Source organism: Salmo trutta, chromosome 2, assembly GCF_901001165.1.
Source record: "Salmo trutta chromosome 2, fSalTru1.1, whole genome shotgun sequence".
NCBI lineage: Eukaryota > Metazoa > Chordata > Actinopteri > Salmoniformes > Salmonidae > Salmo > Salmo trutta.
Genome location: NC_042958.1, coordinates 65117625 through 65145364, shown reverse-complemented (window position 1 = coordinate 65145364; position 27740 = coordinate 65117625). Strand labels below are relative to the sequence as shown.

At 43.5% G+C, this 27740-nt stretch overlaps 3 protein-coding genes and 1 pseudogene across 4 annotated transcripts; 1 reads left to right on the top strand and 3 right to left on the bottom strand.

Annotated features, from left to right (window-relative positions):
• Positions 1 to 4017: 4017 nt before the first annotated feature.
• Positions 4018 to 12447, bottom strand: LOC115161009 (uncharacterized). Of its 2 annotated transcripts, none has more exons than XM_029711649.1 (7): positions 11732 to 12447; positions 11552 to 11625; positions 8602 to 8758; positions 8311 to 8380; positions 6027 to 6154; positions 4326 to 4570; positions 4018 to 4137 (listed from the first exon to the last, which is right to left on the bottom strand). In XM_029711649.1, exons 1-7 carry the CDS (start codon positions 12423 to 12425, stop codon positions 4045 to 4047), a joined length of 1461 nt encoding a protein of 486 aa, XP_029567509.1. In that variant the 5' UTR covers positions 12426 to 12447; the 3' UTR covers positions 4018 to 4044. The 2 variants fall into 2 exon arrangements, with proteins under 2 accessions (XP_029567509.1, XP_029567518.1); XM_029711658.1 differs by having other exon boundaries at positions 4326 to 4567.
• A 234-nt stretch (positions 12448 to 12681) lies between these two features.
• On the bottom strand, positions 12682 to 14418 carry LOC115161001 (breast cancer type 1 susceptibility protein homolog). The gene has a single exon (XM_029711636.1). The coding sequence runs from the start codon at positions 14391 to 14393 to the stop codon at positions 12693 to 12695; it is 1701 nt and encodes a 566-aa protein (XP_029567496.1). The 5' UTR covers positions 14394 to 14418; the 3' UTR covers positions 12682 to 12692.
• A 5122-nt stretch (positions 14419 to 19540) lies between these two features.
• Positions 19541 to 23830, top strand: LOC115160994 (beclin-1-like; annotated as a pseudogene).
• A 342-nt stretch (positions 23831 to 24172) lies between these two features.
• On the bottom strand, positions 24173 to 27463 carry LOC115163390 (zinc finger C2HC domain-containing protein 1C-like). Its single transcript, XM_029715223.1, has 2 exons — positions 26752 to 27463; positions 24173 to 24388 (listed from the first exon to the last, which is right to left on the bottom strand). The coding sequence occupies exons 1-2, from the start codon at positions 27334 to 27336 to the stop codon at positions 24173 to 24175; spliced, it is 801 nt and encodes a 266-aa protein (XP_029571083.1). The 5' UTR covers positions 27337 to 27463.
• Between the last annotated feature and the right edge of the window lie 277 nt (positions 27464 to 27740).

Below are 27740 nucleotides of genomic sequence, written 5' to 3'. Positions count from 1 at the left end.
ATAATTACATTTGATTTGATTTAATTAAGTGCCTTCAGAATGTACTCATACCCCTTGACTTATTCTGCAGTGTCACAGCTAAAATTCAAAATGGATCAAATATATGTTTGTTTTTTTATCACCCATCTACACACAATACCCCATAATGACAAAGTGAAAACCTTTTAGAAATTGTTGAAAATGTATTGAAAACGAAAGAGAAACATCGAATTTACATAAGTATTCACACCCATGAGTCATTAAAGTTTGAGCCACCTTTTGGCAGCGATTACAGCTGAGAGTCTTTCTGGGTAAGTCTCTAAATGCTTTGCATACCTGGAATTGCCCATTTATTATTTTCAAAATTCTTCAAGCTCTGTCAAGTTGGTTGTTGATCATTGCTAGACAACCATTTTCAGGTCTTGCCATAGTTTTTCAAGTAGATATAAGTCAAAACTAACTCAGCCACTCAGGAACATTCAATGTCTTCTTGGTAAGCAACACCAGTGTAGATTTGGCCTTGTGTTTTAGGTTATTGTCCTGCTGAAAGATGAATTCATCTCCCAGTGTCTGGTGGAAAGCAGACAGAACCAGGTTTTCCTCTAGGATTTTTCCTATGCTTAGCTCCAGTTTGATTATTTTTTATCCTGAAAAACTCCCCAGTCATTAACAAATTACAAGCATAACTATAACATGATGCAGCCACCACTACGTTTGAAAATATGGAGAGTGGTACTCAGTAATATGTTGTATTTTCCGCAAATATAACACTTTGTATTCGGGACAAAAACAGAATTGCTTTGCCACATTTTTTGCAATATTTTCTTTAGTGCCTTACTGCAAACAGGATGCATGTTTTGGAATATTTGTTTTTCCTATACAGGCTTCCTTCTTAGCACTCTGTCAATTAGGTTAGTATTGTGAAGTAATTACAACGTTGTTGATCCACCCTCAGTTTCTCCTATAAAATCCATTAAAACTAACGGTTTTAAATATAACGCTTTGTACGCAGGACATAAAGTCAATTTCATTGCCACATTTTTTGCAGTATTACTTGTGCCTTATTGCAAACCGGATGCATGTTTTGGAATATTTTTATTCTGTACAAACTTCCTTTTCACTATGTCATTTAGGTTAGTATTGTGGAATAGCTACAATGTAGTTGATCCATCCTCAGTTTTCTATCACAGCCGTTAAACTGTTTAAAGTCACCATTGGCCTCATGGTGAAATCCCTGAGCAGTTTCCTTCCTCTCCGGCAACTGAGTTAGGAAGGACGCCTGTATCTTTGTGGTGACTGGGTGTATTGATACATCATCCAAAGTGTAATTAATAACTTCACCATGCTCAAAGGAATATTCAATGCCGTTTGTTTTTACCCATCTAACAATAGGTGCCCTTTGCAAGGCATGGGAAAACCTCCCTGGTCTTTGTGGTTGAATCTGTGTTTTAAATTCACTGCTCGACTGAGGGACCTTACAGATAATTGTATGTGTGGGGCACAGAGATGAGGTAATCATTTAAAAATCCTGTTAAACACTATTATTGCACAGAGAGTGAGTCCATGCAACTTGTCAGCACATTTTTACTACTGATCTTATTTAGGCTTGCCATAGCAAAGGGGTTGAATACTTATTTACTCAAGACAATTAATTTATAAAAACATACCGTACCAGTCAAGAGTTTGGGCATACCTCATTCAAGGGTTTTTCTTCATTTTTACTAATTTTCTACATTGTAGCATAATAGTGAATCAAAACTATGAAATAGTAAGTGTGAGTAAGGTTGTCCTCCAGAATCACCCAACCTCTACCCAATTGAGATGGCTGGGATGAGTTGGACCGCAGAGTGAAAGAAAAGCAGTCAACAACTGCTTAGCATATGTGGAAACTCCTTCAAGACTGTTGGAAAAGCATTCCAGGTGAAGCTGGTTGACAGAATGCTAAGCATGTGCAAAGCTGTCAAGGCAAAGGGTGGTGGCTACTTTGTAGAATCAAAAATATATATTGTAATGTTTAACACTTTTGGCTACTACATGATTCCATGTGTGTTATTTCATAGTTTTGATGTCTTCACTATTATTCTACAATGTAGAAAATAGTCCAAAATAAAGAAAAGCCCTTGAATGAGTAAGTGTGTCCAAACTTTTGACTGGTACTGTAATTCCACTTCGACATTATGGGGTATTGTGTGTAGGCCAGTCACACACATTCTACATTTAAATCAATTGTAAATTCAGGCTGTAACACAACAAAATGTTGAAAAAGTCAAGGGGTGTGAATACTTTCTGAAGGCACTGTAGCTAGTACCTACTGGCTAAAACTTGACATTTACAGATACTGATGGTGGCCTAGTGGTTAGAGCGTTGGACTAGTAACCGAAAGGTTGCAAGATCAAATACCTGAGCTGACAATGTAAAAACCTATCGTTCTGAACAAGGCAGTTAACCCACTGTTCCTAGGCCGTCATTGAAAATAAGAATTTGTTCTTAACTGACTTGCCTAGTTAAATAAAGGTAAAATAAAAAGCTTGTAGGCCTAATGTGTATTGTGGAGTTTATACAATAAATCCTTTGTCCTCCCTGTGTTGTACACTTCCCAAACAATATAATCAAGAAGTATTGTTAAGGAAACTGTCCACTGGCACTCAGACAAGGATGCATAAATACAGTGGAACATAATGTAGGCCTACCTGTTACAACTGACCCGTGTTCCATTCAGCCGTGGCCTCCACCAAGGCACTGAGCGCTAAATGCCACAAAACCATGCTATTATACACACTCCGAAAGCTCGGATCTCCCTCTTTCAAAAGTGCTTTTAGAATAATATTCAAAATGTATTTTGCATCAAATGTACATAAATAATTAGCACACACGTCAAAGTGTAGGTGATATGCGAATTAGCTTACAGCTTCTCATGTCTACACCCATGCTGAAATGGAGATGCCTGAAAATGTAGCCAACTTTAATTAGACGTTTGATTACATAAATATAGGCTAAACGCCAGTCATGTTTGATAAATATAATGAAGGACAAACGTTAACGTCTAAAAAGGCTTGATTCTGTCGGCATACTTAAGGCACGGTTCATTCACATAGGAGAGAAATGGCAGTGCCTGTTGCGCACCGCCCATTGGAATCAGAGTTGAGGCGATCAGCATTTTGAAACACTTTAACCATAAACTTAATTGTTTGTCATTTTATAAAGGCACGTCTATCTTATCTTGTTTCAAAGTAGTCTAGCCAAAAAACCGACCATTGAAATGTTGAGGTAATTATTACTGCCGTGAGCGTATTTCTGCGGTTATAATGTGAAGAAATAAGATTATCAACATTTTTAAGCTAAACGTTCTGATCGGTTGCATCAGCCTCATTGCTTTTTTATGTTTATTTTGGATTTACAGTGGTTGCATGAATTTGGGATCTACCGTCCCACAACTGTCCCAGAATCTGTTTTGAACTGTGCAAGACATTTTTTCTATTGTCTCCGGGACGACTAGATGCCCTTAATTTCAAGCCGCCTCGAGATAAATATTTATTTCTCGCACAGAACGACAAGCTGAGCAATAGAGTAGGTAACCTATTCTATGGGGGAACAGTAGATTGACATAGGCCAGTGATTTTGCTGTACGTTTCTCGTCTTGTTGGCTGAGGAGAGATAAATGTGGACAGTTTTTCTATCATCTTCAAAGTGTGCCTCGGAATTCCATAAGAAGGACGCACACCGTTGTATTCCCGATGTGTCGGTCTTCACTTGTACTTCGGAGCTGTGAGAAGGAGCTGATCACGTGACCGGCATTGGCTAATAAGAATTGAGATCTGAGAAAGCCATGTGAGTGAGAGGTGCTTCTGAGCACGGCGATTGGTAGCCAGGGGAAGGGAATTATAACTATTATATTCAGCCGAAGGGCGCAACGGCCACAAGGCATGGCTTTTTGGTGGGGGGCATTATGGACACACAAGGGGGAATCAAAGGCCATGCTGCCGTGAAATTCGCGGCCTGGACCTACCCGAATTAGTCCAAAAATAAATACTTCTTTAATTTTCTGTAGGGAAAGGTTACTCCACACTAACCTGTGTTCATGATGACATGGGTGGTCTCGGACGTCACTTGTGAACACACACTGCCTCCCATCCTCTTGGCAAACTTTTTCACCATCGACTGGAGAGAAAGTGGAAAAATCTGTCATCAGTAAGCAAACTCGAGACTCAAGTGCCACAGAAGTACAACCAGTATCTTATAAGGTAGATTAAAGTTATATTAAAGCCTAATAACATCAATTATTTTCACACATTAAACACCTGGAACGTGTGAATTGACATACTAGGATGTGTCACAGAAACATTTACCTGTTCAGGTGCACTGAGTCCTGATGCTACCAGCACCAACTTGACCCCAGCGGGTTCCCGCAGTGGAGTGTGTGTTGATGGGGGTGTGTTGGCAGGCTGGATGAACCCCGGAGTATCCTGGACCTCCAGCCCAGCTGAGGGAGCCTTGGTCCCGCTGTGCACTCTGACCACTGACGACACCTGGTTGGGCCTCGCTCTCATGCTGCTCCTTAGGCTCCGTCCTGACTGTCTGCCAAGCCGCCCTGCTGATATAGACACGCAAATACATTCATATACTACAAAATAACACTAATCAATCGAAACCGTGAACTAACAAACATGTAATACTACTATGGACGTGTACAAAACAGATTTGCTATGACCTCCATACGGCAACGACGGTACAGGGACAAAGTAGAGTCGCAATTCACCGGCTCAGACACAATCACGGATTATAAAGGGAAAGCCAGCCATGTCACGGACACCGTCGCCTCGTTCCCGGACAAGCTAAACACCTACTTCGCCTGCTTCCAGGAAAAACAACACCTAGCCGCCGACGTGGGCTCCCGCCGCTCACGAGGACTATATGTGCTCCCGATCTCCATGGCCGACGTGAGTAAGGAGTTCAAGTGCGTTAACCCTCACTAGGTTGTCAGCCCAGAAAGCATCCCAAATCGCATCATCAGAGCATGTGCAGACCAGCTGGCCGGTGTGTTTATGGGACATAGTCAATCTCTCCCTATCCCAGTCTGTTGCCCCACTTCAAAATGTCCACTAGTGATGCACCGATATGACATTTTTGTCCAATACCAATATCCAATATTATCCTTGCAAAAAAAACTATACTGATACCCCATATTTAAAATTTTAGCAGCCTTTTAAGCATTCTAGTACAGTTAAATAGTTAACACCCACACGAACGCAGCAGTCTAAGGCACTGCATTTCAGTGCAAGAGGCATCACTACAGTCCCTGGTTTGAATCCAGGCTGTATCACATCCGGCCGTGATTGGGAGTCCCATAGGGCGGCGCACAATTGGCCCAGCGTCGTCCGGGTTTGGTCGGGGCAGGCTGTCATTGTAAATAAGAATTTATTCTTAACTGACTTACCTAGTTAAATAAAGGTTACACGCGCACACACACTGACCAAAAAGTTATTTTGTTGGCATTTACGTATGTCCCCATTACCAGTAAAATATAATTAAAACCAATTTCTTTCACTGTTTCGTTGTTCACTTGTTCATTCTCAACCAGGATTTCTATGGAATGCCGTTTGGGTCTTGCGTGTCAAATAACACACTATTTGGCGTGTCAAATAACACACTATTTGGCGTGTCAAATAACACATAACACGTTATATAGGTATGCACGTCAGCTTTGACATTGGTTTTGCACATCGGTGTTAAACTTGATACATTCACCAATATATATCGTGCATCCCTAAACATAAGCATTTCGCTGCACCTGCGATAAAATCTGCAAAACTGTACGCGACAAATAAACTTTGATTTGATGCAAGTTCATGGCAACACACAAACACTCTTAGATTAAGACAGAGATGAGTATTCTCTATACTACTATGGCTTTTGACTCTGTATTTTCTCGCCTCCTTCTCAAAACGCATTGGAGAAAAATTTGGGAAGGACCTTGGACCTTCTCCAAAAAGATTTTTGGTCTTATTAGTCTAATGTCATTGTAGTAGCCACTGGATCCGTGGACTTACCCCCAGTCCCTCCAGGTCCCTCATGTTGGGTGCGGCAGGGCGCGGTGGGGGTGGGCCCAAGGCCCTCACAGTCTCCAAGACCAGGGGGCGGTGAGGCTGCATTTCCCCCAATGTTTTGGGCACTTTCCCTAGGGGAAAAGAAGAGAGAACATCAGACTATGTGGAAAGTTTTTGGGAAAGAGCAGCCACAGCAAAGAACCACAAGGAAGAGACATTGACAGATATACATTTAATTAATACAATTGTGATTGACAGTCATGACTAAAAGCTTAACCCTTGTGATTAAAAATGGAATATAACCTAGTGAAGCAAGATACAATTGCTTTTCTTGTTCTTGGTTTGGTGAATCAAAAAATATGCAATAGAAACTTACTCAGGGACATTTTGATCAGGATAAGGTAATGCAGCAACTTGACAGAACTCCTGTATTTAAATGACTAGTGGCTAGATGATAGAGGTCCCAGGTAAAAGACGCCCAAAACGTCATTGCAACCCATTCCTTACAATTTCACCAATGTCTCCAGACATGCACAGTAAAATAGAGGCCAGCAAAACTTGTCTCATATGATCCCAGTCTCTCCTCTTTCCCCCCTCATCCCTCTTTCAGGGCCGGCCCTAGCCTTTTGGTGAGGTGAAATTAGATTTTGTTGGAGGGGCCCATTTAAGTAGCCCCCCTCTTGTATGATCTAAAGTAAATTTGCTGCAATTCTACACATTTTGCCATGGGGAGTAGAGGAAATGTTGCAGTTTTAAAGCAAGCTTTATGCAATTCTACAAATTTTGCCAGGGGCGGAGAGAAGGTTAGCAATTTTATAACAAATTTCATGAAATTCTACTCATTTTGCCATGGGGCAGAGAGAACATTTTTTCATTTTATACAGCTAATTTCCTGCAATTCTACCCATTTTGCCATTGGGTGGAGAGAAATGTTTGCTGTTTTAAAGCTAATGTCCTGCAATTCTACACATTTTGCCAAGACTTATGCCAAGTTAATGATATCGGAGTTAGAGTGACTAACAAAATCAATGGGAGCCCGCTGGAGGTCAGGGCCCCTGGGCAAATGCCTGGTCAGGATGTGGCCATGATTACTGCAAGTTTAAATAGCTGGCTAGACTAACTTAGCAATCTAAAAATTGCTAGCTGACATGGCTAATTGTGTTACTGTCATAAGAGGAAACACTGCTGATACAAAACCACATTTTGAAGTTGCACCTTGTGTATTCTTCTATTCTAACTCTCAACAGTAAGTTGAGATCCTGACTGAGTTCAGAAAAAAATTGCTTTTATTGAGTCTGGGGCCCCCTAATGGCCGGGGGCCCTAAGCGACTGCTTATTAGGCTTATGCCTGGAGCCGGCCCTGCTCTCTCCCTCCCCCAGAGGACAGCACTTAGAACCCTGGAGATGAGTAAGGAGGGAGAGATAGGGAGATGCAGTCAAGCGGGAGAGATAAATTACTGTGGCAACCCAAGTTTCCCTCTAAGTGCTCCAAATGACAAATAAGATGCAGCCGCTAATTACTTTTTGATTCTCCGCAGCATAAGCAGATTCCGGCTTCATTAGGGAGATTATCCGCCTGTCCTCCGAGATGCATCACCCTCTATCCAAAAAACTGCACCAGGCAGACGCTGAGCTAGCTAAAACAAAGATACTCGCTAACACAAGCTAACTTTCTTGGACTTTCCCCTCAGTCACGGGTTGAGGGAAAGAGCAATTACATGGCAAACACTTAAAATTATTGGTTAGTTGAGGATGAAATTCATGCCCTGAAAATGGCTCTGAAGCTGATATAGGTCCCCACTCTGGTTGAAATGAGCATATACTGCCCGAAGGTTACAGCCAACGACACCCACCCCCCTCCATCAGTCGCGCCTCAATAAGTCGCAGATTCAGATAACTTGCTGTTGTGGTGATGGTAAGTAAGTAAGTAAGCAGCTGGCAATAATAGTGCTCCCATCTCATGCTGTGAATAGAAAGTCAACTTCATCTAAGTGCGATTTCCTACATTCTAAACTCGGTGGGGGACGACCCTGTTTTCTGTTGCACTGAGTTCAATTAAAAACGCCCAAATTAGGATTTTTCTAATTGCACAGCCTTAATTTGTGCTACTATGCGATAACACTTATATTTTTCAATAACTCCCACATATTTTATGAAGTAGTAAGCAAAACCTAACCAACAGCACCGGGTTATCAAAGTGATTGTGTAGTGAAGCGTTGAATCGGTCATAATTTCATGAAGTCTGTTGTTAATGTGTGGTGCCTTGTTAACCTCTGGCTTTGCTCACCTGCTGGCAGATCTCTTCCTGGTGCCCTGGCCACACGGCAGGGTCGTCTGGAGATCAAGGCCTGCGGAGACTAAACAAACAAAACCAACAAATTCAGGTCAGCTGCCATTCGAAAGCAGACAGCTTTCAAACAACACTGTCAACCAGTCCCCTGCTCGTATTTCTTAAAGGTATACCGAACTGAAACCATCTCCTATTCTACAGGACAGACAATTTCCTCTTCTGTACAATACATTTCTATCTGATCGGTCGGTTATGTTGCACCTTCCTGAACAAAGCCCAGTTCTGTACCTGTGGACCTGTCTGGTTGAAGCAGCGCTGGGGGATATGGGGCCCCGGGGTTAACTTTGGCCTCAGTGGGCTCCTGCTCCTTCTCCTGGAGCGCTTCAGACACCAACGCCATCATTCTCTCCAGCCTTCGCAGCTCCTCCTGCATCGCAACCTTTTGCTGAAGGTGAGAAAGGGAGAGCGAGAGAGAGATACATAACTATAGATGAGCGAAGCAGAATGAGGAAAAATATATACAGCAATTGAAAGGGAGAAAATGTCTGATAAAATTGGTGGAGCGCCTGCTTAGTCAGTATGTGTGTACGTACACTACATGACAAAAAGTATGTGGACACCTGCTCGTCGTACATCTCATTCCTAAATCATGGGTATTAATATGGAGTTGGTCCCCCTGTGCTGCTATAACAGCCTCCACTCTTCTGGGAAGGCTTTCCACTAGATGTTGGAACATTGCTGTAGGGACTTGCTTCCATTCAGCCACAAGAGTATTAGTGAGGTCGGGCACTGATGTTGGGCGATTAGGCCTGGCTCGCGGTCGGCATTCCAATTCATCCCAAAGGTGTTCGATGGGGTTGAGGTCCAGGCACTGTGCAGCTCAGTCAAGTTCTTCCACACCGACCTCGACAAACCATTTCTGTATGGTCCTCGCTTTGTGCACGAGGGCATTGTCATGCTGAAACAGGAAAGGGGCTTGCCACATAGTTGGAAGCACAGAATCGTCTAGAATGTCACTGTATGCTGTAGCATTAAGACTTCCCTTCGTTGGAACTAAGGGGCCTAGCCAAAACTATGAAAAATAGCCCCAGACCATTATTCCTCCGACACTAAACTTTACAGTTGGCACTATGCAGTTGGGCAGGTAGCATTCTCCTGGCATCCGCCAAACCCAGATTTGTCCATCGGACTGCCAGATGGTGAAGCGTGATTGATCACTCCAGAGAACGCGTTTCCACTGCTCCAGAGTCCAATGGCGACGAACTTTACACCACTCCAGCCGACGCTTGGCATTGTGCATGGTGATGTTAGGCTTGTGTGCAGCTGCTCGGCCATGGAAACCCATTTCATGAAGCTCCCGACGAAGGGTTATTGTGCTGACGTTGCTTCCAGAGGCAGTTTGGAACTCTGTAGTGAGTGTTGCAACCGAGGAAAGACGATTGTTACGTGCTCGCACTCGTCTGTGAGCTTGTATTGCCTACCACTTTGTGGCTGAGCCGTTGTTGCTCCTAGACATTGCCACTTCACAATAACACCACTTACAGTTGACCGGGGCAGCTCTAGCAAGGCAGAAATTTGACGAACTGACTTGTTGGAAAGGTGGCATCATATGACGGTGCCACATTGAAAGTCACTGAGCTCTTCAGTATGGGCCATTCTACTGCCAGTGTTTGTCTATGGAGATTGCATGGCGGTGTGCTTGATTTTATACACTTGTCAGCAACTTGTGCGGCTGAAATAACCAAATCCACTCATTTGAAGGGGTGTCCACATACTTCTGTGTGTGTGTGTGTGTGTGTGTGTGTGTGTGTGTGTGTGTGTGTATATATATATATATATATATATGTATGTATATAGTGTGTGTGTGTGTGAGAAAGTTCTAACGCATGGGTCGCCTTTACGCTGATACGGGTAAACAATAGAAAACGTCCATCAACTAGGAGAGGATGGCGCTAGGCATGTCATTCGACTGGTGGTGACAGAACCAAACATTAAAAGATGTATTTTCTGCCATGCAGCATTACTGGAGTTGGCAGCGGAAACTTGCTTGAAGCGCTGAACACTTCTTCAAAAAGAGGTAGAGAGAGAAGGATGGAGAGGGGGAAGACAGAGACAGACCAAGAGGTAAAAAAGTGAGGGAGAACACACACACACAGACACACACACTCAAAGAGAGATGGAGATAAAGAAACAGAGAGAGAGAGAGAAAGAGAGAGAGAGAGAGAGAGAGAGAGAGAGAGAGAGAGAGAGAGAGAGAGAGAGAGAGAGAGAGTAAGTTGGGGTGTAGTCATTTGTCTGAGGGGAAGACCTAGGGTTCAACGGTTCAGGGCAGATATGGAAGACACCCAGCCCCAAAAGGCTTGCAGCCATGCCCCCTAGATGTGTCAGGGCTTTGGCTAAGCTCATTACTCACTGGCCATGACTGAGCATTGAGCCAGAACCATGCAGACCCAGAATGACTACTGGTGAGTGAATCCTCTATGGAGACCAAGAGATGGGATGTATGATATTATTTTCTAAATCGGAGTAACATATACTGTAGGTAGTCAGCATGTAAAAATCACCAAACACATGCGCACAGGCAAGCGTGCATTGGACGCTCGTAGACACAGACACACACTTGTCAGTGAGACCCAATCCTCAACTGGCTGTACAGCTGTGAATAAACTCCTCTCCGCTGCCTAAAACCACATAAACCAAACTCCCAATCAAATACAGCAGACAAAGTAGGAGTGCATGAAGATGGATGGGGCAGAAAACGAGAATCATCTCCTCGGCCGCGTTTCCTCAAACTTTAATGAAATGCAATTTAGAAAGGTGCTGAGGGGGACATTCCTTACTCGTCCATGTAGTCTGTCTTCCAAGCACTGACAAGCTTGGTGAAGAAAAAATAAATATATGCAACGTCTGCCATCTATTGGTCATGGCGTGCCAATGCAGCGCAAACTACTACTGCTTGTGATATAGAGGGCCATATTTACATTTGAAAATCATAGCTACATATGTACCAAAGATGGGTGTGACACGTGTTGAGTATTAAATTACCTGGAAAATATTGGCAAAAATGCAGAGAAAACATTTATGCTTAGCTGAGATTTAGATATATTAAAAAAAAACTACATCACTACCCCGTGTGAGATTTACACACTAGTGTTTCCTTTTATTAAATAATAAATCAAAGTTATAACTACCGTCTAGTAATATATGAAATAACAGGGCGAAGAATAAATACCCTTACCTGAGTGGCAATACACTCGCTTGAAAATTGTGATGATTCCTGTGTCAGGCCAGTGTCACCTGCCATTCCTTCAGCTGAAAGATCAGAAACATTTGAAAATGCATTTGCGCATTTCATGTTTCAGTCGCAGTTCAATCACAGGTAATAAGATTAATATAATAAGGCCTCAAATTTACTCACCTTCTTCTGGTGTTCCAAACAGGTCCACAGATACCTGACTGGTGGTGACCCATTCGGGACTGGGGCACATGAGAGGACTGCTCTCTCGCTGCCCATCTTCAGCTGCAGCACAGGTACCATCACCAGCCTCCCTGTAGCTTCCTTGGTCCCTGGCATGGTCTTTGAGCAATGTGACGGATTCCTCCTCCTCCTCCTCCTCCTCAGCGGTTGGTGGACAAGCCGAAGATCTGAAAATTTGCGCAAGGGAAGGCAGTTCCTCTTCCTCTCCACTGCAGTCGGACTCTGAGGAAGACTCCAGTCTCTGAGCCATCCTCCGCTTTAGGGTGCACTTGATGGGAGAGTGCAAGCTGACCACACCACTTCCTTTAGTCCTCTCTGCCTCTTGGATAACTACTGATTGGAAAATTGGAAGGTCATCTGGAGTTAAGGAGGACTCTGTATTGGCCATGTTTCCAGTCATGTTCTCTGGCCACGTTTTGTTTGGCTCCACTGCCGTCTCTGATCCAACACCGTGGCTACTCTCCAGTTCTGTTGGACTTTTCCTCATGCTGCCCTCCACTTTGTATGGCTGCTGATCTTTAGGGACTCTAAGTTGCTTTGAAGCTACAGGTGTCGGATGTGGTAGATCTTCCTTAGAGGCGCTAAAAGCTGGAAAGAGCAGACCAGAACCCACAGCTTGGTGGGGAGATTCCATTTGGCTTTTTGTGACTTTGTTGGGACTGAGGGCACTTTTTGAGCTGTTGCCAGAAAGCCTGGACAGAATCTGTTTCTGGGTCTTCCCATTGGTATCAGGGTTCGAAGACTTCACTAAATCCTGAGGTGGTCTGGTAAGAATGGATTTTCTGAGCCTTTTACAATTCCTCTGCGCTTTTTCTTGTGAAATATTGTTGGGGGAACTTGAAGGTGGGCTCAAATCACTACAGCAAGAATTTTCAAATATTGTCCTTTTCTCAGATTCCTGTTAGACTGTGGGACACTCCGTTGTCCTTGAAAATCCCTGCCCATTTCCTGCTTCCATATCTGTGCCGACATGTTTGTTCTCTTGAGTCTTTGTAAGAGTTGTATTTTCCTTGTTGGACCAGAAGGTACTCCTCTTGATATTTGGACTACCAAGGTGGAAGGACTTCCTTTTGGTGGCTTTGAAGCTCTTCACCAGTTGCTCAGTGTCCAGCTCACTGTCATTCCTGTCATCCTCCTCCAGATCAATGCATTTGGCCTGGCTGGCTGACGTCTCTTGTGGTACATTTGATCTCAAGTCATCGAATGGTTTGATAACCGGATTACTTTGGTTTACACTCTCAGGCACGGCACATGAGACACTTGCCTCTGGGGTACTAATTGAACTTGGTACCATAGTCACTGAACAAGCAATATCAGCATGACAAGGACTTCCTGTACGTGGGATTTCAACAATAGACTCCTCAATTGGGTTCACTTTCTGTGCCTCAATCATTTCACCGGATCTTTTCTCGCTAGAGTCCAAGTTCTCAATACCTCCCATTTCTTCATCTAAAACACATCCGTTTTTCCTTACAGACTTTTCTGTATTTTGGTTCTGCAAACAAGTCACATTATCCCTGTCAGTGTTGGCTTTCGCCTCCTCTGATTGCTGCATCTTGTTGCAGTCTGAATCAAGAACGACAACCTTTGTGGATGTTGCAGTGCCGATCTTCTTGTTACTCCCTTGTACTTCCTCTGTGAAGAGCTGAAGCCTCCGACTCCTCCTGGTTCTCCTCATGATCGGGCTTCCTGGGTCCTCACTGCTAGGGTAACTCTCAATCTGAACCTCGGTCTGGCCTGACGGTCTGCTCTTAGGTATCTTAGGGTCACTTCCACCCTCTCCGACACCCACAAGGACTAAGGATTTGGCTGCCTTGTTCTTCTCCACCTTGATGTTTTCCCCTTTTTTCTTAGCAGGCTTTTTTTGCTCGTTATTCTCCGACTTTACTTTCCCTTGTAAATCCCCGTCAACACCCTGCCACCTACCGTGCATCTTTTTATTTGACTTCCTCCCAGGTTCCCGTAGTGGCACATCAAACACAGGACTGTCCTCTACATCTTCATTCTCTTTGTTGTCACCTTCTGGCAACTCATCAAGCTCTTCTCCTTGCTTGTCAGAGCTATTAGAATTCAGCTCCCCAGTCAGGTCAATCAACTTATTTTCTTCAGTATCTTTTGGGTGTTCATTGGGAGAATCATCTTGTGGTTCTGTCATCTCTGGTCGGTCATCCATAACACTGTCTTCACTCTCCTCAGATCTTGGTCTCTTGACAAAGTCAGCAGGTATCAGTTTATTTCTCATCCTCCTTTTGGCAATCTTCTTCAGGATCGGGAGTTCCTCAGCTGGACAGGGTGGTGGAGGCTCTGTGATCGCTCTATTCTGTGGTGAAAAACTGCGGATCCCTCTTCGATCCCGTTTGTAAACAGCCCCAAATACCAGCTCCTCAAGACATTTGCCACGCTCTTCTCTCTTTGGACTCTCGTCCTTATTTCTGAGGTTATCCTCTAAGGGTGAGGAGGCGGAACAACTTCCTGCCAAAGAAACTGAGTCATCGGAGCCCTCTGTGTTTTTCTCCTTCTCAGAGTTTACTTCTGTTGAGGAATTATTCATGAGCCACTCAGAGACTTTCTCTAGACTTTTCTTCTGATTCTGGTCAATCATTTCGGTCAAGGACTCTCTTTTGTTATTCCTCAGATTGTCTTACAGGTTGGTTTCCGACCTTTTCAGGACGGCATGGTGGATCTTGAGGATGAGTGGTTATCTTTTTCCCAAGCTTTTGGGGTCGTGAAGGAGCTCTTTCAACAACCTCAGGTATTTCTGCCTCTAATGCTGCCTTCCGTTTTTCTGTGGTGGAGGTAGCTTTAGTCATCGGTATCCTTTTCAGTGGCTGGAGGTATGTCACCTAGGCCGCTGTCAAACCCCTCGTCCGAAATGACAGGGCAAGAATCTTCAAGACCCATGAGCTTTGCAAAGCCATCCTTGGCTGAAGAGAGAGGCATGGCGGTGACTAACACAAGACTCATAATAATCATATGCTCAAATAATCATGTGTAAAGCATGCTTTTAAAAAGACACATTCTAAGACTTTCAGTAATTTCAATGAATGAAATATACCCTATTATTTTGAATGACTTATTCTTATTAATCTACTAATACAGCTGTCCATCAATAATGCTATTAAGGAATAGTTACAGGAAAATTGACAACACACCATACCCAAATTAAATCTCTCACCTGCTATAGTTGACGAGCAGGACATTGGAAACTCATGATCCTCGCCATCAGCACGGTCAGTAGCCCACACGTCATCAGATGAGACATCATGGCCGTTTTTCTTCTGCACAGTCTCTGTGACACTGTTTTGAAGAGAAATGAAAAGGAAGATGGAAGAAAATGTGGAATTAAATACTAATTCATTTGAAAAATATGCAGGAGTGACAACAGATAGAAAAATACTTATTGTAAGTAAATGTACCACGTCTTTATTGAAACTAGCTCTATAATTGTTTTCGGTGCTACTGTTCTTACCTCATATGTCTCCTCATCTGGGACATTCCAGTGAAGTCTGAAACATTTTTTACAGTCAAACTAAGTCATCATTATCAAAATTCTAGCACATCTCAAACATGACTTATAGTAACATGTTTCGGTGATAGAAGCTAAACGATGAGGCTCACAGTTTGTGCAGGTGTCATGTTCATAGGCCTGGACCATATTCTGCAATCCCTCTGCTAATTTCTGAAACCCAGGGCTCTCCTGCAAACTCCTGCACACAGACAACAGGGTCAAATAACACAATTGACCCAACTGTAAATCACACGTAGTCACTAGTTACCAGAAAACAAAGTCTGATTCATTATGGCAAAATAATTCAAAACATTGTGATCTTTTGAGAAGTACAGCATAGTACAATTTTCATTTGAAAGCATATCTCTGACACATTTACTCTCATAATGAATGGAATTCAGGAGGGGGGGGGGTTAATCCTCTACAGTCAATACGGCATACCTTTTTGTGATCTTTGTCTTACAAACTGGACAGTTGGACTCCTTTCTCCTACTGCTGTCCAAAAGCTTCATTATACAAAACCTAATTCATGGAGAGAGCAACAACTGTGAGTGATTGTACAACGTAAAAACAATGCCAGGTTAGTGGGAGATGTCAATGCGTAATACTGTCATTGAAAATAAACGTTAAAATCACTTACAAACATTCACCTACACTACATAATGAACCAGGAGTAAAGTTTATTTGAACCACAGCAAAGAAAGTGAGAGCTTACTTACTTGCAAAACTGGTGGTCACACTTAGTAGACACAGGTGTGCTCATCAATTCCAAACTACATGGAACAGAGAGCATAGAGCAGAAGAACAAACTATGAACAGGATCATAATTGCCTACTTCCTGCTGCTTATCAGACAACAATTGATTTCAACATAAAGTAGAAACAGCCTGCATACTAAACAGTAAACTACCACCAAAAGTATATGTAACATCAACACACCTTACACAATACAGTAATCTTCTACAGATGGCTAACGTTATTCTGCTGTCACACTCACCATATTGGACACTGCAAGATCTCCCAGATGACAGAGATCCCCTGTCTGACATCTTCAGCCTTCGGGGATTTCATGGTGTTCACTTTCTCATGTGCAGCACAACTGTAGCCAAGTAATGGGTGATTTCATTACTTTCTGACCATCCTGACAACAAGAATAATTGGAGCTTTTCCTAGCAAGTTGATTTCCTAGCTATGTTCCCACTAGCTGCTATTATCATCACTGGTGTATTTAGTACAGTAGCCTTGCTCCGTATTGTATAGGGTTGCACAAAAACAGTGCGCAGGAAGCCAGAAGTCAAATAAAATTTCAAGTTAGTGTTCCCGGTGGGCAAAATAAAAGTCCTGCACGCGCGCCATATGTGGACCAAAAAAGGAAAAATTTGTGGGGGAATTTTATTTTGACATGAGGTAAGCAGAGAGGAAGTGGGTCTACAACAGACCCACGTTTAGAGAGTCTGTTGAATAATACATTCCTTAGATATTTGGTCTCAAATTCCCCCATCATTTCGGCACAAAGTTGAAATTGTTTTGTTTTTTTTACTTCTGGATTTCCGCTGACTGTTTTTGTACAACCCAATAGGGAGCAACGCTAGCGTATGTAAATACACCCACGTTGCTAAAAGCAGCTAAGGCCTGACGTATTTCATTGTGCCATCTTCATCAGAATTTTGCCCCACTACTGTAGTAATCACTACAATTGCACTAGAATTGTGTATTTTTTTATTACTTGATATTTTTTGTATGTTTTAGTATTTTCTCGTTAATAATACCTGTGTTATCTTTTGTATGATGTAACAATGTAAATTGTTGATTTGTATTTTGAATAATACATTTTAAAAATATTAAATCTTGCCCCACTACTGAACTGACAAGTAGCAAAGATTTGTATAACTAAACCAAGATAGACCACAGCCCGTCGTTTCAAATTAGAACAAATGAGTCATAGTGGGCAGAAAAAGCAAGGAATTCGGCAGAGCCAAGCAGGAACTAGCGAGATCCTATTGGCGCGTTCTATCAAAATGTGCATTTTTCTGTTAGGCAACGCCTAGTCTGATGTGCGCGTGTGCAATAACTCAATTCAACTTTGCACTCCTAAACAAATATTTTTTTATATACTTTGGTAAAGTCTAAAAAACGTTGTAATATTTGTAACTCAATAAGGAAGAGAGCCTGTCTCTTGTCTGAGATCAAGCTAGCTTGCAGAGCAGCTAACTAGCTAAAATATAGGCTAAAGATACCACTGTAGCTAGCGACCTCCACTTAATAATTATCACAACAAAAACATAATTGCCTTCAAACTTAAAACGGGAGGCAACAGTCATAATAGACTTGTCTTAACAGCCAATGTGTATTATTTAACATTATTTCTAATACAGTACTCACTTACAGGAATGAGTAATTGTTTACACGTTGCTAGCTATTCCATAAAGGCACTGAAAACCACACATTTCCTATTTTTCTGTGGTTTAGTCACTCTGGCTTGACTGAAGAAAACGCAAATTCAAAGTATGCGGCGTCCGTCTCGCAATGGACAATTCAACCGCAAGGGTGGAATTGTGATACCACTCAGTTGTGGACGTCCCAATTTAAATGAATATCTGGCGCAACGTAATGCAGTGCCTATAATGAATGAACTAGGCATTAGAAGTTCAGAACGTGTTAGCTATATATAAATAATTATGCTCAAATTGAAAAATCATGAAACTAAATAATGACGTTTCTATCATCCTAATCCAGGTGAAGATTACATCTCACATTCCAGTATTCGAATTTGTGTAAACAAGATTTCTGTTTTTGCAACTCTCTGCAGCCAATGGCTATGTCCACTCCAGGTATAATTCCGGGAGCCACTTGTGGATTTGACAGGTCTAATGCCGCGTTCAAAACAACTGGGAACTCGGAAAAATACGAGGTCAAATTATGACATCAGTGATCTTCAGGTCGGAAAGTCGGAGCACTAAAAATAGGCCAGAGTTCCCGAGTTGGATGACCATTCAAAACGATTATTCCCAGTCGGAGCTCGTTTTCTTCCAAGTTCCCAGTTGTTTTGAACGTGCCATAAACGGTTCCACCTCCAACACGTCAAAAACAACCCCTATGCTGATGTTGGCTAAAGAAGCAGATCTGATTTAATCGAGCCCTACATTCGTTAGTGTTGTAACGTTAACTAATAGCAATCTATTGTTATTCGTAAAGAGTTGATAAAATTTGCCAAATATATAAAAAATATTAAGACTAGTGTGTCAGTGTCCTTGCATGCTAGCTTGCTAACAACAACTGCAGGCTGGGCACTAACGTTACACAATGTTGTTGCTGTGGCTAACTAGCGCCAATTACGCAACTTGAGTTTGAGTGGAGACAGGCATAATAATGTAATGAATGACAAGACTGTTTGATTTCAATAAGATCACCAATAGAGCAAATACATATTATGACACTACACCTGACACAAATACTGAGTGAATGAAGAAAATAATCAAACTTTACAGTACTTTTGTATCTTTTTTCTCTCCTGGATTCAGTTTAGTTTTCCCGCAACTATTTTGGCGCGTGACAACAACCCTTAGTACCGTATTTTAGCCAGCTAGCAACTGTTAGCTAACATTAGCCCAATCATGTTCTAAAGGAGCCTAACATTATTTCTTATAGTCCAAGGTCGGACCGTACATGTTCTGTTTAAAGGCGAATTGGCTCTGGAAGCCAGAATGTAAACGTTAATCGATTTTCAATTGCGGTACAGTTCTATAAATACCTCTACTTCCATATCACATCAAAAATAATATCACAGTTGTACATTGTTTTAACCGGTTTTAACGCAGTTGCTGCCGACAATACTTTTCAATGACAACATTGCATGGATGTATTCATTTCGCTGATTCTATTGCAAAAAGTTTCTTAAACGGAACGAAACTGGGATGGGACCTACCTGAATTTGTCAAAAAGAACTGAGGTTCTACTGAAGTTTTGCATCTATTTGGACTAATGATTACACCCCACGTTTATGGCGTCCTCTTCCCTTTACATACAGGTGTTCGGAGACGCAGATAGTTTATTAACACAGATAGTCAGTCTACTGTCTGTTTTCCGTCAACAAACGCTGTAACATGGAAATATGGCCGTGTGGTAACCCTAACGCTATAATAGGTGTAGTCTTTTACCTTTTGTTTTTTGACAATTATTTCTCGCTGATATGAAAGGTATGTAGCTTATGTTTCCAAAACAATACTGCAAGCGATGCATGTTAATGTTAAGAACAAGCATCGGGGTTCTTAACAAAATTCACCCCGTCAGTAGATACTGTCGTCAATAGGCGCTAAAGTAGTTGGCGTCTATGAATGGGGTAAGCTAAACTGTGCTAGCAAAACCACCAGTCACGAGTAGTTTGCCCGCAGGCTAACACTGTTAATTCTGTTTCCAGTGTTGCTATGGAGGGCTCCAAGTCCTCTAGTACCACCATGCAGGTCAGCTTCGTGTGTCAGCGCTGCAGTCAGCCTCTAAAGCTGGATACATCCTTCAATGTGCTCGACCGTGTCACCATCCAGGAACTTATTGGTATGTTTACCCGAGTGTATGTTTGAGAGCGTGGGTGTGTGCACATGCTTTGGAGAGAGCTACAGAGGAAGAGACGGAGATCAGCGTTGTGAGTCTGTGTGTCTTCTGTCCCATCAGCTCCTCTGGTCACAGTGACACCAAGCAAGCAGACAGAAAGCAATAAGGCGGAAAGTGCTCCAGAGGTGAGACACTGGGTTGGTTCAATCCAATGGAAAGATGGTTTTGAAACCAGGTTTCACAGCAATATCCTTAATAGAAATTGAGTTTAGAACACCTGAAAGGGTTCTGATTTTCCTCTCTTCTTCCAGGAAACCTTTGTGGAAACAAAGCAAGATGGAGTCGCAAGAAAATACATCCCTCCTGCAAGGTAGCATCATGTCTAACTTACTACCTTCCAATCTGCTTGGCCTACACAGTGTAATGCCCTGCTCGCAACTTGAACTATCATACCCTCTAGGTCTAGGATGATGCCTACATAGTTTCGTGTGTGTGTGTGCGCGTGCATAGGATGATGTCCACAGAGAGCGCCAACAGCTTCACTCTGATTGGAGAAGCGTCGGACGGAGGCACCATGGAGAACCTCAGTCGGAGGCTGAAGGTGACCAGCGATCTGTTTGACATCATGTCAGGCCAGACCGACGTAGACCACCCGCTGTGCGAGGAGTGTACAGACACCCTGCTAGACCACCTGGACACGCAGCTCAACATCACAGAGAACGAGTGCCAGAACTACAAGTGAGTAGTCATACACTGCAACTACACTAACATTACAGAACTAGTGGGTAGTCAAAGTGTACTACACTATGTAACACACAGCAGGATTTGCCCTAGAAATATTTTCTTAGGCAGGGAGACCCACTCGGACTTAGTTTACACCAATATTTTGTTGCCTGGAGCAATATTGTGTGTCAAAAGAGGATCACTTATTTGCATGCATGAATCATTTGTGTGGATATGAGCGTGTTTTTGATGCCTGTGTATGTGTAGGGCAATTTTGTTGTTCACGTTCGATTGACGTGCGCGCATCCCGGTGTGGTGACACTGATGGTTTCTTAGAACTGGTGGCTTGATAGGTGGCAGGTAGCCCCGTGGTTAGAGCTGGATTGAATCCCCGAGCTTTCCCTGAGCAAGGCAGTTAGCCCACTGTTCCCCTGGTGCCGAGAGACGTGGATGTCGATTATGGTAGCCCCCCCCACACCTCTCTGATTCACATTTCAGTTGAAAGCATTCAGTTGACTAGGTATCCCCCTTTCCCTTCTACGGCTGTGGCTAGCTAGATTGAGAATTTACTTAGCAGGTTATTATAATTTACGTAGCAGGTTAGGAGAATTATGTTAATTAAAGGGTTAGGCTAAAATGCTGTACTCCCATCTAGCCACAACCGTAGAAGCCATCAATCCAGAGAAACCATCAGATGGCTAACGTTGAAGTAGGGACCTTGACAAACTTAACAGTGAGTGAGTGAAAACACAGAAGACCGAGGGCTATAGCTATGTAAAACAAGTTCTTATTCTTCTGGCTTTATCCAGCTCTATTTGGGATATTTTATCTTGCCTCGCTGGCTTGTTAGGTGATCGATCCTCTGACATCTGCGACGTTGTGGACGATAACATCTGAATTCGCGTTCGTTAACTTACACGTGCTGCATTTTGAAGTTGCATGTGCTTGTATCCACTGCTAGGTAAACAGAGGTTTCTGATGACGAACTGTGCACGCAACTTTACATGACACGCCCGGGAAAGGGGTCTATGTTTGTTTCGTGTTTTTCATGTGTCTTTTTCTTTGCGCGTGTGTGTGTTTTCCTTGTCTGACTACGGTGTGTGTCCTCTACTAGGAACTGCCTGGAACTGCTGTCCCAGCTGAAGGAGGAGGAGGAGGACAGCCTGTTGCTGGAGCTCCAGAAACTGGGCGAGGAGGAGTCGTCACTGGTGGGGGAGCTGGAGGCGGTGGAAGAGCAGAGGGCTGCCGTGGCCGAGGACCTGGTCCAGGGACGCAGCCACTCCCAGCAGCTAGACACTGAGGAACTGCAGTGAGTAATGGCTGTCTGTCCTCCACCTCCTGAGGAATTTTGGCTGTTGTATTTCTAAGTTCAAAGCACTTTGGCTGTGGCGGCTGTCATCCTGTCTCACACGGATTACAGTGTAAAATGAGCTTTGGAAGTCCGCTGTCTCAACATTATGCACTTAGTAAAGAAATGAATGGGACACCGGTCACCCTACTTGGAACTCAAATTTTGAGACTGTATAACGCAGGATTTCCAAAACTTGGGGGTGCTCGTTTTGGTTTTTGGCCTAGCGCTACACAGCCTAATCAACTAATCATCAAGCTTTGACAATTTGAATCAACCGTGTAGTGTTATGGCAAACTCCAAAACGTGCACCTCTTGGGAACCTGAGGACCGAGTTTGGGAAACGCTGGTATATTGCAAGACAGGAGAATGGGATGAGGAAAAAGAGGGAGACACCAAATCAACACCTACTCCTATGCACAATATAATTCAATTTCACAAATGAATCCCTTATCCTCCCCTGGCCTGTGTGAGTGATGTGTGTCTGTGTGCTCCAGGTACCAGAAGGAGTACAGTGAGTTCAAGCGGCAGCAGCTGGAGCTGGATGACGAGCTGAAGAGTGTGGACAACCAGATGCGATACTGCCAGATCCAACTGGACCGCCTGAAGAAGACCAACGTCTTCAACGCCACCTTCCACATCTGGTAAGGACACATACTCCGACGTATTACAGACGCTTATACATGCACTAAAATACACAGACGTGCACAAACAAACACACGCATGAATTATTGACCCAATGTATGTCAGTTTAGCGACTTAATCTCTGTTTGAAGTGGTGGCGTTTGCACGCTTGCGTTTAGAATGAACGGCTGCCTCTTGTCTCTCACCCCTCATCTTGTCTTCACATAGAATTTTGAACGGTATCTTTTACATTGATAGGTTTTAGTGCTTATAATAACTTTGTCTCTGGTCCCCAGGCACAGTGGCCAGTTTCGCACCATCAATAACTTCCGTCTGGGCCAACTACCCAGTGTCCCCGTCGAGTGGAACGAGATCAACGCCGCCTGGGGTCAGACCGTGCTACTGCTCCACGCCCTCGCCAACAAGATGGGGTTACGCTTCCAGAGGTCAGACATGACACGCACACAAGGAGAACCTCTCTATAGACACCCTTCTACGCCATGTAATATGTTAAATTGCCAAAGAAGTAACTGTATTTTAATCAGATATTTTATCATATCCAAATAAACATGATACATTGTACAATATGTCATTTAAAATATCTTGCTGGATTTCTTGAACCTCTCTCTCTCTCTCTCTCTCTCTCTCTATAGATAACGCCTGGTCCCATATGGAAACCACTCGTACCTGGAGTCACTTACAGACAAGTCCAAGGTAATGCTTGTTACCAGCAAGTGAGGTCTCACACTAAAAGGCACAGGAGCACACTTTCTGCTGGCGACTATATGGAGACAAGCTATATATATATATATATGAGCTGTGGGGGGGGGGGGGGGGGGGGAATAGTGAACTATCCTTTTTCATATTATTTTGCAATACTCATTAGACTGGCCCAAGCCAACCCCACCCCAGTGAATAGGCCATGTTGTATATGGTACATTCCACTCGCTCTCTCTCTTCTTGTGTGTGTAGGAGCTACCACTGTATTGTTCAGGGGGCCTGCGCTTCTTCTGGGACAACAAGTTTGACCATGCCATGGTGGCCTTCCTGGACTGTGTGCAGCAGTTCAAGGAGGTGGAGAAGGGAGACACGGGATTCTGCCTTCCCTACAGGTCAGTCAACTAGTCTAGCAGACATCATCGAATTGTAATCATCTATGGATTATGCCGAGAGTCCAAGGATTAAGCTGTCAAAAGCTGACCAACTTCAGTTATTTGTGTAACACTAAAATAATTAGTTCCTTTCTTCATTTTTCCAATTCAAGAAAAAAAATCACTCCTTTTAATATTCAGATTTGACAAATAAGTTCCCTTGTTTCTTAATATTTCATTTATTCTACTTTCCTGCACTAGTAACACATCTGACAGAATGATTTAGATGAGTGTTTGGATTTGATTTTATTGAGGTGTTTTATACAGGTGTTTCTGTAGATTTGAGGAACTGCTGAACAGTGTTGGTTTAGACGTTTCTGGATACAATACTGCCTCCTAGTAGTACTGCCTCTTATTGGAACCCTCACAGATTCCAAGGTAGAAGTCCTCATTTGGGCAGCAGGTGGTTTATCAGTCACTGTATGTCTGTCTGTTCAATCCAAAACACAAAAGAGTGACAGACTCAGGTCCCTTGGTGCATCACACCACGGATCGCTTCACGTAGCCAGCCAGTACAGTGCCTTTGAGACGGTGCTTGGTGGAGTCATAGACCCCCCGTCTAGAGCTCTTGGAGAGCTTGGCACAGATCTCGCTGTGTTTCTCCAGGCGACTAGGATCAAAGCACCGGCCGCAGTGCTCACACTGCATCAGCTTGGAGTTGGCTGCACTCATCCCAAATCGACGTTTCAACACCACCTGAATGAATGGATGTTATCAGATGGGCCAAATAATGGGCAGCTGGGCAACAAAGACAAGATATACAACATGTACAAACCAGATGAGGCTGGTGAGAGGAGCTCATTGTAATGGGCTCATTGTAATGGCTGGAATAGAACAAAAGGAACGATATCACACAGCTACTCGCCCAAACCTCCCCCATTTCTCCTTCTCCCAAATCCATTCAGCTGATGTTCTGAAAGAGCTGCAAAATCTGGACCCCTACAAATCAGCTGGGCTTGACAATCTGGACCCTTTCTTTCTAAAATTATCTGCCGAAATTATTGCAACCCCTATTACTAGCCTGTTCAACCTCTCTTTCGTGTCGTCTGAGATTCCCATAGATTGGAAAGCAGCTGCTGTCATCCCCCTCTTCAAAGGAGGTGACACTCTTGACCCAAATTGCTACAGACCTATATCCATCCTACCCTGCCTTTCTAAGGTCTTCGAAAGCCAAGTCAACAAACAGATTACCGACTATTTCGAATCCCACCGCACCCTCTCCGCTATGCAATCTGGTTTCAGAGCTGGTCATGGGTGCACCTCAGCCACGCTCAAGGTCCTAAACGACATCGTAACCGCCATCGATAAGAAACAATACTGTGCTGCCGTATTCATTGACCTGGCCAAAGCTTTTGACTCTGTTAATCACCACATCCTCATCGGCAGACTTAGTAGCCTTGGTTTCTCAAACAATTGCGTCGCCTGGTTCACCAACTACTTCTCTGACAGAGTTCAGTGTGTCAAATCGGAGGGCCTACTGTCTGGACCTCTGGCAGTCTCTATGGGGGTACCACAGGGTTCAATTCTTGGGCCAACTCTTTTCTCTGTATACATAAATGATGTCGCTCTTGCTGCTGGTGAATCTCTGATCCACCTCTACGCAGACGACACCATTCTGTATACTTCTGGCCCTTCTTTGGACACTGTGTTAACAACCCTCCAGACGAGCTTCAATGCCATTCAACTCTCCTTCCGTGACCTCCAACTGCTCCTAAACACAAGTAAAACTAAATGCATACTCTTCAACCGATCGCTGCCTGCACCTGCCCGCCCATCCAGCATAACTTCTCTGGACGGTTCTAACTTAGAATTTGTGGACAACTACAAATACCTAGGTGTCTGGTTAGACTGTAAACTCTCCTTCCAGACTCACATCAATCATCTCCAATCCAAAGTGAAATCTAGAATTGGCTTCCTATTTCGCAACAAAGCATCCTTCACTCATGCTGCCAAACATACCCTCGTAAAACTGACCATCCTACCAATCCTCGACTTCGGCGACGTCATTTACAAAATAGCCTCCAATACCCTACTCAACAAGCTGGATGCAGTCTATCACAGTGCCATCCGTTTTGTCACCAAAGCCCCATATACAACCCACCACTGCGATCTGTATGCTCTCGTTGGCTGGCCTTCGCTTCATAATCGTCGCCAAACACATTGGCTCCAGGTCATCTACAAGACCCTGCTAGGTAAAGTCCCCCCTTATCTCCGCTCGCTGGTCACCATGGCGGCACCCACCTGTGGCACGCGCTCCAGCAGGTATATCTCTCTGGTCACCCCTAAAGCCAACTCCTCCTTTGGTCGTCTCTCCTTCCAGTTCTCTGCTGCCAATGACTGGAACGAACTACAAAAATCTCTGAAATTGGAAACACTTATCTCCCTCGCTAGCTTTAAGCACCAGCTGTCAGAGCAGCTCACAGATCACTGCACCTGTACAAAGCCCATCTATAATTTAGCCCAAACTACTACCTCTTCCCCTACTGTATTTATTTATTTTGCTCCTTTGCACCATATTATTTATATTTGAACTTTGAACTTTCTTCAAACTACAAATCTACCATTCCATTGTTTTTCTTGCTATACTTTATTTATTTTGCCACCATGGCATTTTTTTTTTGCTCTTACCTCCCTTATCTCACATCATTTGCTCACATTGTATATAGTCTTATTTTTATTTATTTATTTATTTTTTAATTTTTTTTCTACTGTATTATTGACTGTATGTTGTTTACTCCATGTGTAACTCTGTGTTGTTGTATGTTGTCGAACTGCTTTGCTTTATCTTGGCCAGGTCGCAATTGTAAATGAGAACTTCTTCTCAACTTGCCTACCTGGTTAAATAAAGGTGAAATAAAAATAAATAAAATAAACACACATCAATCACATGGAAACCTCGTTTGATTCCGATCAATTCAATTCATTTCATTCCAGCCATTACAACGATCCTATCCTCCTATAACTCATGCCATCAGCCTCCTCTGATACAAACACACGTGATCACCAACACTACACTAGATCAGCAGTTAGCATGGCTTTGGAATGTCAAGCTACTTTACCTGTCTGTCCTCCTTTTTCTCTTCCACGTTCAAACCCTTCTTGACTTCCTTTGGCTTGCTCACAGTGTATCTTGTGGCTGTCTCCTTTGGCTTACTTGCCACACTGCTTTCTTCTCCATTTCTCCTCACCTCTTTAATCCTTTCTTCCTCTTCTTCGTTATCTCTTATCTCCCATAGGTCAGAATCCACCTTCATCAGGCAGATCTCCTGGATGAACTTCTCCACCTTTTTTCTCAACCGCACTTTTGCGTTTTTCTCCTCCAAAGCCTGAGCATCCATCTTGGCCCCACTCTTAATCAGTTTCAGTTCTTGGGTAACACTAATCAGCTTGGCCTTCATATATGCCATCACCTGCTCAGCCTCTGAGTTAAAGACGTCCCATACCATCTCATCGGGGCACGGCGGTAGATCCTGTACAGTTAGGGTCTGAGTCTTGAACTGAACGTGTTTCTTCACAACCTGCCTTCTGTAAGCAGGACGAAGGCTGCCCTCTGGTCTGACTGGCTGGAATGGCTTCTTCTTGGCATCACTGTTTGGCACAGTGACTCTGGCTCTAATGGGAGGCAGTGGCATCTTGGCGACCATATTGGCTCCATGGACTGCCTTCAATGGCTTGGCACTATGGAGGTAGATGTCTTTCACCACGCATGTTTGATCCCTCTTGGTACGGATGGGTTGCAGTGGCTTCCGGATGGAAGGAACAGTAGCCTTCTTCTTCTGCAGTACTGGGATTCTGGAGGGAGGATGTGGTTTCTTTTCCACAGCCTTCAAACTGGCAAGTCGCTGCAGAGCACCCTTTCTTTCTTCAGTCAACTCCAGTACTGGGATTCTGGAGGTATTTAGACTGTTTTGTTTGAGCGCTGGAAGCTTCTCAGTGGCCTTGGGTTGAGATGGCAGGGCAGGCTGAATGGAGTTGCTACTGGAAGCTCCAAGGTTCCCTGTTAAAGCATTATCTTCCATTAGCGGCTGCAATAATCGCCTCATCATCA